This window comes from Rousettus aegyptiacus, unplaced genomic scaffold, assembly GCF_014176215.1.
Source record: "Rousettus aegyptiacus isolate mRouAeg1 unplaced genomic scaffold, mRouAeg1.p scaffold_m13_p_4, whole genome shotgun sequence".
Classification (NCBI taxonomy): Eukaryota; Metazoa; Chordata; class Mammalia; order Chiroptera; family Pteropodidae; genus Rousettus; species Rousettus aegyptiacus.
Window position 1 is genome coordinate 71,742,447 of NW_023416307.1, and position 10,323 is coordinate 71,752,769.

Here is a 10,323-nt window from a genome sequence, read left to right on the forward strand (position 1 = left end):
GGGAATCACCTGACCAGAACTAAACAACGACGCCTGAAATCTGGTTTCGTCAAGTCTTTCCTAGTCCAGAGGCAGTTAGTCCAGAGGTTCGTTAGACTTGCTGAAGTGAGCAAAGACATCTACCTCTCTAAATGGCTTATTTTCCCTCTCCAGGGGAATCAGGGGGCTTTTAAACGTTATAGATGTTTAAAAATATTTGCAAATACTAATAATTTAATAATTGTTTACTATGCTCTAGGTCCTGTGCTGGCCGTTTTACATGTATTCTCTCATTTAATCCTCACAATGACCACTTGGGATAGGGGTTATTGTCAATGTCTATATTTTGAGGAAAAGAAAACAAACTTAAAGAAGTTAAGTAAATTGTCTAATGTCACAAAGCTAAACAGCTCACTCCAATATTCAAGTTTGACAAGTCAGTTATTCACCCTGAGCTCAGTTGCCTTGTCTGTGATTGAGGTGGTGACTTCCTTTTCCCCTTTCGAACTGTAAAACCTGAGTTACATAGGTCACAATCAACAACTAGGAGTGTCTGGAAACAGATCGCCTTAATCTGTGGATTCTCGTCCCTTTCTTCGCAAAATACAAGAATCCTTGCGTCCAGACCTTCCTTTTGAGCGCCGACTTTCCCTCCAGAGCCGAACTACATCCTCCACAATGCACCGCGCGCGGCAGCAGGAATGCCGTCCACCGCCTCTCGCTGCCTTTCCCTCTGTCCCGCCTACAACTCCCACAAGCCCCCTCGGCCCCGGGCCTTGGCCAGGCCTGGGGTGGGGACGGAGGCGGAGGCGCGGGAGTTATGGAGTGGGCGGGCTCTGCAGGGAAGTGCGTCAGAGGAGGCGCGGGGAGAGTAGGGTGCTGTGGACTGAGCTTGAGGGTGAAGCTGGCGGAACAGGAGGATGGGCGGTGAGTGAGCCAGCCCGGTGTCGCTGGGCGGGGGTCGCGTAGCCATTCGACGTTTCCAGCGGTTTGAGGAGAGGTCTCCTCCCTGTGCACGGCTGGGGCTAGGCGAGTTCTGAGCCACGGGGCTGCGGCGGGAGTTTCCCCTCCGCAAAGGGATATAGGGAGGGGCCTGAGCGGGTACCTGGGGACCCCGGCGGGGGGCCGCGCCCGGTTTGCTCCAACCCCGCCCTCCCCGCCTCCGACACGTCCGCCCGCCCAGTGGTGCGCTCCGCGAGGTGACAGCGCCTGACGTCCGGCCTGGGCCAACCGCCACTCCCGGTGCCGGGACCTTTAAAGGTCATTTGAACTCCAGGGTGAAAGAGGGTTAAAAAGAATAAAAATGCAAACCCAACTTATGGAGTTATTGTTAATTATCGTAATTGCCCTGATCTCTAGTGAGTCACTTCCCATCTTCCAAACTCAGTCATCCCAGTTTGCGAGCTTGTTTTCGTGCTCCTTTGTAAGGTGTTTGGTGCGGTCATGGTATATACTTGCAGTATTTGACCCAGCTCGATCTTTCTTGAGTCATTTTACTGCGGCGCTTTACTACTGCCATTGAGACCGTGTCCACGCCTTGGGCGTGTTCCTATTTTGCCTAATTCAGTTTTCTTTCCGGCTGAGGAGAGATCATTTAGTTTGCGATTGAGGAGGTTCAAAAAGTGTATGGAATGGGGAGAGTAGATAGGAGAGAGGAATTTGGCAACGTAAAGGAGCCTGGTTTAACTTTAATGGATTAGGACAGATTGATATCTAGCACATTTTATGTTATCGTTCTCTGCTATTCTGTACACCTGGAACAACTTTTCTCTGGGTTAACAAACATGTTTAACTCTGTCTTCCATGTAGCTCCTGGCTCTAAACGTTGTTTTGGAAGGTTTCCCTCTTCTGAGGAAACTGGGAGAAGCTGATTTCCTCTGCTTCCTTTTCCTATGCCCTTTTCACACTGAAACCCAGAACACTTAACGCTGTGCAGCTTGTATAAAAATTTAATCTGTAATTTAAAAATTATGCACATTTCATTGCTGACTCTGGGCATGTCTGTTGTTTGTATCTGTAATATGTATGTCCTTTTCAGTGTTGTCTGTTTTAGTGTGCAGGTGATAGACTAGAGAACAAGACCTCTGTCTCCGTAGCATCCTGGGTATGTGAACATTTAATAAGTACTTTCGTTTGAACTTAATTAAAAACATGATTTAAAAAAAATTCTTTAATGATTATACATTACTTTAAATAGCCAAAGGATGGGAAATAGTGATTTTGAGATAATTTATTTCAAAATAATCAGTATTTGCCCTTGAAGTCTAACTTTTCTTCTTTCTTCAACTTTTAAACAGAGCAGTCTGAATGCCAGAATGGATAACCGTTTTGCTACAGCATTTGTAATTGCTTGTGTACTTAGCCTCATTTCCACCATCTACATGGCAGCCTCAATTGGCACAGACTTCTGGTATGAATATCGAAGTCCAGTTCAAGAAAATTCCAGTGATTTGAACAAAAGCGTCTGGGATGAATTCGCTAGTGATGAAGCAGATGAAAAGACTTATAACGATGCACTTTTCCGATATAATGGCACAGTGGGATTGTGGAGACGGTGTATCACTATACCCCAGAACATATATTGGAATAGCCAACTAGAAAAGACAGGTATTTCTCTTACTTTGTTTCCTTTACCTTCTCAACAGTAGACGAAGTGATGCGATGCTGGCCCAGTAAATATATAAGCAGGTTTGTGGGTTCTTTCCTCAAAGAAATAAATCTTATGTGTCTCTTTTCTTCCTACTTCCTTCTCTTCTCAACTTCCGTGACTTACCATTGTACTCTTAAGTGTTGGTTGGATGAGTAACTGTCCTTACCTTGGGAAAGCCATTTTAGGTATTTGTGTTTATTTACCCATTCATTGAAAGCCGTTTAATTAATCTCACACATGTCATGAAGAAATAATTGGAAAAGTACATTGGAAGACTTTAAATACTCGGTAACTGGTAAAAAGGACTAGTTTCCAAAATAAAATCAGCTAATATGAATTGATAGTCCTTTTATGTGTTAGCTGTGTTATTATCATTTACCCTCTAAATCTTAGAGAATGTAATTTGACCAACTCTACATTTAAATCTGTAGATATTTGAAATTGTTTTACAACAATCTTGATAGCATTTATAGGTTAGAAATATGCAGTACAGAAGAAAAAATCTAATAAATTGTCTCAGGTTTATTTTACGAGCATTCTTAATATTTAAACATTTTAATTTCCATTTATTAAAATGGAAGCTTTAGAGCTCTTTGTAAGGCAGAACTTTACAATTTGTTTTGGTTTATGACTATTTCTGTTGGCCTTTTGGGGGGAAGCACTATATTCACATCATACAACAGGCTTGAATAGCCATACATCAAAAGGATGATAGTTGTGATTTTATATGGAAAAAGAAAATAGTTTGGAAAGAGGGGAAAGTAGTTAAAATTTATTGTAAAATATTTAACTCTATTTATGAAAGAATAAGAATACTCGATATTTGAATCTTAGTAACCATTTATTATTCAACCTATATTTATTGTATGTCTCCATGTTCCAGGGCCTAGTAGCTTGGAGTATATCAGAGGAAAAAAAAAACGCAAAACAAATGAAAATCCTTACTCTTGGGGAACTCCTTACATCCTAATAAGGGATGACTGGCAATAAACATAACAGTGTAAACAATACATAATTATATAATATGTTAGAAGATGACACATGCTATGAAAAAGTACAACAAAATAAAGGAGATTTGGAAATACACAGGGAAGGTGATGCTGGTGGGCATAAGTTACGAAATTCAGTAGTATAGGCAAGACAGGTTCCCAGAAGATGATATCACTTGAGTGAAGACTTGATATAGGTGAAGGTGTTGGACAAATACGTAATTGTGGAGGCAGGTAGAATCATTTAGGGTGGAAGGAACAACTGCTGCAGAGGCCAGTAACTGGGAGCATGCCCCAAATATTCAAGAACCAGCAAGGAAGCTACTGGACTGGAATGGAGGGAGACAGGGAGAGAGAGTGGGTATTCCGTCAGTGATATGTACGCTGAGAATGGGATTTGGGCAAATCATGCAGGTTTCTCTAGGCATATTGAGAACCTTGGTTTTTACTCTGAATGTGATGGAGCCATTGGAGGGCTTTGAGCATGAGAGAGATGATCTGTTCACCAGGGCTGATATGTTGAGTACAGGCATCAGGCAAAGGTGGAAGCCTGGAGACTAATTAGAAGGCTTATGCAGTAATGCAGGTGAGAGATGATCGAGACTCAGACCAGGGTGGTAGAACTGAGCAGTGGCTGGATTCTGGATATATTTTGAAGGTATAGCCTCTAGGATTTCCTAATGGAATGCACGTGGGCAAGAATCACTCTAAACTTTCTAGTCTGAGGAATTGGAATGGTGGAATGTTATTATCGGAGATAGGAAAGATGGCTGGCGGAATAGGTTAGGAGAGATCAAAGTGCCTTTTTATTTCAGTCTTTGTCCACTTCTTGTCTTCTTATATATCTAGTCTCATTCATTTTATGGTTCCTACTTTCTTTTTCCTTTCTATGCCCATGTCTTAAGCCTGCTTCTGAGAACCCCTGGCATCCATTGGGCATTGATCCTGCATGTCAGGGCCAAAGAGGTTGCTTTTTCCCCTGGGGACATCTTTTTATGTTACTTTTTATTTTAGAGAATAATTACTCAAAGAGATTTTGTTAAGTGTTTATAATTAAAACAACAAATAATCATTGTCGTTCTGATTTCAGAATCATTTGATGTGGTCACAAGATGTATGGGTTTTACACTAAATGAGCAGTTCATGGAGAAGTTTGTTGATCCGGGAAATCACAATAGTGGGATTGATTTGCTTCGGACCTGTGAGTACCTTGATATCAGCAGGAAAATTGGGGGAAAATAGGAAATAATTTTATCTTTTGTTGAGCTCTGATTTTGGAAAAAGATGAGTGAGTACATTGTGTCAACTTGAAATAATATCTTTAACAGTATTCCAACAAATTCATATCCGTTGATAAAATATTTTAGAAATTAGGTACATACTTACCAATTGCAAATCGGAAGTTGAGAGAGGCAGACTGATACCTTGGTTGACAGAACCGAGACCCCTCAAAAGATGTTATTAGTGAGCCCATTTAAAGGGGAAATTTAATAGGAATGAATAATAAATTTCTATGTTTGAGTTAAACACTTCAGCTACCTAAGTTCAGATAGGGGTGTGTGGAAAACAGTTGACTTCAAGCTCTGTATGAGCCAGTTGAGTGCCAGGCCTGCCACAAGTGTAATCCAGTCTTAGGTGATAGTAACAAAAGTGTAACTGTCAAAAATAAATGACAGTATTTATTAGGAGCATTCTGTTCCTGGAGGATCAGGCTACCCAGGAAATACTGTCTTCAGATTTTGACCTACTTTCCAGTCTATAGAGACTTATTGGAGCTTTCCTTTCATGTCATGAGAGGAAACATTGAATAAATGACAAGTATTCAATTTTGCATTGCAGATGCACAGGAAGAAGTTTATTATTAACAGTTTGAAGGAAAGTTAGAGAAAAGACTTTTGTGTAGTTATAGAAAGTAAAACTGGCACTAAAAGATGGATTTGATTCAGAGTTGATATTAATACATTGCTAATAACTAAAATAATTTAAAAATGGATTGATATTTGTTGTGAAGCCATCAGTTTTCTTCCCATGCTGTTGAAGGAATTTATGATAATTGAGTGCCTGGTATATACTAGATCCTCTACTTTGTGCTTAATGTATATTCTTTCAACAGGCTTTTTATTATCATCACTCCTTGACTTGTTATTCCTACCATGAGATCCTGTAAAGACTTAGATTTGTTTGTATCTAGGGTCAGAATGTTTCACTTCAAATTCTGGCTTGACTACTAACTATGTCACCTTGTTCAAATTATTTATACCTCCTGTCTCAGTTTTCTCATTTATAAAATATAATAATAATAGTAGTAGTACCTAATTCATAGAGATGTTGGGAAGTTTAATGAACAAAGCATCCATAGAATAGTGCCTGACACACGGTAAACCCTGTCCTGCCGAGATCATTAATTGTTAACTGTTAGTGTCCTCTTTTATCAAGACAGAGTTAGCATCCTTTTGAACAAAGTGCTTTAGAAAAGAAACCTCAATATTCCTTTCTCATTTTTTGAGAAATAATATAATTAGAATATGAAAGAAATTGCCATTGGGGGAAAGCTGTCTGAAATCGTGATAACCGTTTTTTCTCTCTTTTTTTAAATCAGATCTTTGGCGTTGCCAGTTCCTTTTACCTTTTGTTAGTCTAGGTTTAATGTGCTTCGGGGCTTTGATTGGACTTTGTGCTTGTATCTGCCGAAGTTTGTATCCCACCATCGCCACAGGCATTCTCCATCTCCTTGCAGGTGGGTCTTGTCATCATACTTAACTTTTTATCTTCTTCTTGTCTCCATAGAGACCAAAGAGTTGTAATTCTTAAACATTCATATATTACTGCTCTGTCACATTACCTGAAATGCTCTTATGAGTCTCTTACTTAGCTATGTTTTGTTTTATTTTTTAAAATTCTCTCCAAGGTCTGTGTACACTGGGCTCAGTGAGTTGTTATGTTGCTGGAATTGAACTACTCCACCAGAAACTAGAGCTTCCTGAGAATGTGTACGGTGAATTCGGATGGTCCTTCTGCCTGGCTTGCGTCTCAGCTCCCTTGCAGTTCATGGCTTCTGCTCTCTTCATCTGGGCAGCTCATACCAACCGGAAAGAATACACCTTAATGAAGGCATATCGTGTGGCATGAATGGGAAGCTACCTGCTTTACAATTGCCATTTTTATTATTTTTTCATAGTAATATTTTCCCTTGTTTACCCCTAATTGTTTTTAATTTAACTTTTTTTTTGAAGATATATCATTTTATCCTGAAAATTCATTTTATTTATTTTCACAGTTGTTTTTTAATACCACTAAAATTTGTATGGATTACTTTAATTCCCTATTTCAGACAAATTAACCTAGGTTCAGAATCCAGAAAGAAAGAAATGGATAGACACTTGACACAAATTTGTAAAAGAAAACTGATAGTGGGAAATTGACCCAGAGCAGGTTCTGCTGATGTCTGTTAGACTTTTCAGTAAAGTAACTGTATTCACTCAACTGGAAACTTTTTTTTTGTTGGGAAATCTCATCATTGTCAAAATTTATGATCACTTTGCTGATATAGATAGCCAGTTAGCCAGAGGTATGAGTGCTATTTTCAGAGACTTAAGCTATATAAAATAGGGAAATTACTATCTTTTCCCCTAAATATTGACATATAGCTTCACCAAGACGAAATATGGCAGCTGTTTATCTAATTGTGTCTGTACAAGAAAAGTGAAAAGTGTAGTATTTACTTGACATTTTAACTTTGTGACTGCAAGAATCCTAATTCAACCAGACAAGAAGATTAACCTTATTTTTCTTTCCTTTTTAAAAAATTCTTCTTAATGTGTCAGTAGGATTTTCAGTACCACCAAATCATTTTGTATTTTTACTCCTTCCCTCTTCATGCACCAGGCTTATAAAAGAGTGCTTTCTTTTTAACATGACGTAGGGGTCACAATAAAATTCGCTAATTGCTATTTCTTTATTCCAGCTAAGTACCATAAAGAACGTTCCACCATAATGACCTACTGAAGCTAGGAAAACTACCACAAGACCTGGCTGGTCATTAACTTCCAACTGTGGTTGTTATTTCTTGTGGTGAAATGATGTGCCTTTCCTTGCCTAAATCCTTTTGTGTTGTGTATCAACATTATTTAACATCTTCTGATTCAGTCATTTTTTTTTTTTATAAATATGTCTATAAACATTGAACTTTAAAAAATTTATTTATTTATTCCATTACTGTAGCACTTGACAGATTTTAAAAAATGTAACTTAGTAATTTCTTATAAGATCCTAAATCTGTCTTTTTTAAAAAATAAAATAAAAAATGAGAAGAGGCTCAGTTGATTTAAATCTCTATACCTTAGAATAAAAAAGTACAAGATTTTGAATGAGGATCTCTAGTTCTCTTTGGAGAATGCATTGTTGCTCTATAGGCCTATCTTAGGTCCAGTATTTGGGTCCCTATTTTATCTTTCAGAAAATGGGAATCCCTTGCCCACATTAGAAAATAAGAGGCTCTTTATCTCTTATGTTTCAGGGTTTTAAAACATGTAATGTGGATAGTTTTTCATAAAGTCACTTAATGGCTGTGGATATTTGTGTTCTATAACCAAGTCATCTGCTGACTTCCAACAAAGCCAGTATTACTCTGCCTCTGAAATGGCTGGTTATTCAGTTTTCTGTCTCTTCCTAACTCTTAAAGTTGCCCTTTGGCACCTCTGGAAAGTAGACAGGAGAAAGCTAAGTCGACAAACACAAAACACTTTAGGGAATAGGATTTTAAAGTTTTTGAACTACAGGGCATTTTTGTATTGGAGATTATTTATTTTAAACAACATCTCTGCCTCTTGTCACTCTGAAGTTATCTGTGATTGTTACTGTAATATTAGTCTTTAATGTGAATTCTGGAAACTCAGTCAGAATTCAACTTTTGTGTTAATAGCCTCACCAGTAGCAGCTTTTAATATGGAAAGCCAGCACTATGCGCCCTACTGCCGAATATGTGTTGTAGTTGATATTTTAAGCACATTGCAGAGTAGCTGAGGTCATCTCCTGTTAAGATTTTTTTCCTTTGGAAAACATAGGGCCATATTGTTTCATTTGATGTGAAAATTACAGTTTTTCAGCTGTCTTGTGATTCTAAAGAGGCAGAATCATGAATTACTGATATTTGATCATTTTTTTTAAATTTAGTACATAAAATGAGTGGCAAGTAAAGTCCTATTAATCTTTTTTTTTACCTAATCTTTGAAAATAATCCCTAAAATAAAAATTATTTTCAGATTTTTCAGAACATGTGCTTTGGAACAACTTAAGAAACCTGTTTTAAAATCTTTATGGTTCCTTACCTCATAACTAAATGATGTGAATAAATATCTTCTATATCCTTTTTAGCAAAAGGCTCATTTCAAAATTTCTTAATGATAGCCATAAAGACAGTAAAACTATATGACAAAATTATGTCAATAAAATTATATTAATAAAAAAGCATAATAATTCTAGAATATTTGTTCAATTAACTCTGTACCTACTATTTGTCATGGTGCACCAGAGTCTTAAGAATTTAATAGTAATGTGTAAAAGTTTTACCTGCTCTAAGTGGTGTGCGTGTGTGTGTGTGTGTGTGGGGGGGTACTATAGACTTTTTAAGTCACTTAGGTGAACTGATTTAGTCACAAGAGTGAGAAGAATGAGATGGTCATACAACAAATTAATTTAGAGTTTTTCCATTCCAAAAACATCTGCAAATTGCAGACTAGCAGTTAAAACTTATAGTAGAAATCCAGCCATCTTCAACTGACTATAAAATACATAGTTTGAGAACATTTTAAAACTTAAACCTCATGTAGGCTTTTACCAGAAATGAAAACCTGTTGAATTAACCTGCTTTGCCAGTTGCAACACTTCCTGAAGTTTCCTAGCAGCTGAAGGAGCAGGTAAGATGCAAATTATTTCACAAGCTTGATGCAGCTTTGTCTTGGCACAGATGGGTGGAGTCTTTTGTCCTCCTTTCAGCCCTCTACCCATCAGGGAATAATGATTCATAACATAAAAAGAAAGAGTTAAAACAAGGAAACACATCTATGGATAGGAATTGTTTTCCTGTTGCTCATCAGGTTTTTCAACACTACTGTAGCAAGGTACATTTTTCTCTGGGATCAAATAACATGTCAATGTCCTGCAGATTCATTATGTGAAAATTCTAAATCGCAAAAAGAATAAATTAGAATGATTATTTGCTATATAGAAGTTACCATAAAAGTCATTTAAATCCTCTTCAGTGCTAAAGTTTCTGTTAGCAAAATCAGTACATTATTTGACATTAGCATTTACATAATTTCCAGCAAACTTGTATAAACAAAGATCAAATTTATAATTTTACCTTAGCAGAGTTTAAACATATGAAAGAAAGATAATTCTCCACCTTTTAAACTATGTGAGTTTTTGGGTAATGCATCACTTTTCATCCTCTGACTCAGTATCTTAGGATGTGAACTTTACCTCACCCCTTTCTGCAGCCTTTCAGCCCCTCCCAGGCTTCTAGTCTTCTGTTCCTGGTTTTCTCTATTCAGCTTTTATTGTCACAGCAACTTTGATTCTCTTATTTCCATAATCTCCCTTGACACCTTTCTTCACGATCTTCAGTCTCATCTTCGTATGTGCTATCCAGTTTTCTTAGTTTCAGGGTACCAAGGATGGCTGTTCGAACTATCAAGTGATTCTGTG

General features: G+C 37.7%; 1 protein-coding gene across 3 annotated transcripts; it reads left to right on the forward strand.

Annotated features, from left to right (window-relative positions):
• On the forward strand, positions 1-8,990 carry CLDND1 (claudin domain containing 1). Of its 3 annotated transcripts, none has more exons than XM_036219432.1 (5): positions 1-86; positions 2,277-2,586; positions 4,709-4,819; positions 6,218-6,355; positions 6,527-8,990. In XM_036219432.1, exons 2-5 carry the CDS (start codon positions 2,295-2,297, stop codon positions 6,745-6,747), a joined length of 762 nt encoding a protein of 253 aa, XP_036075325.1. In that variant the 5' UTR covers positions 1-86; positions 2,277-2,294; the 3' UTR covers positions 6,748-8,990. The 3 variants fall into 3 exon arrangements, with proteins under 3 accessions (XP_036075325.1, XP_015991363.1, XP_015991371.1); XM_016135877.2 differs by lacking the exon at positions 1-86 and adding an exon at positions 756-906; XM_016135885.2 differs by lacking the exon at positions 1-86 and adding an exon at positions 2,018-2,083.
• The last annotated feature ends 1,333 nt before the right edge of the window (positions 8,991-10,323 follow it).

Coding starts and splice junctions, on each gene's coding strand:
- CLDND1 (XM_036219432.1), top strand. CDS start 2,295: ATGGATAACCGTTTTGCTACAGCATTTGTAATTGCTTGTGTACTTAGC. Junction 2,587..4,708: donor TAGCCAACTAGAAAAGACAG/GTATTTCTCTTA, acceptor TTCTGATTTCAG/AATCATTTGATGTGGTCACA. Junction 6,356..6,526: donor CATTCTCCATCTCCTTGCAG/GTGGGTCTTGTC, acceptor ATTCTCTCCAAG/GTCTGTGTACACTGGGCTCA.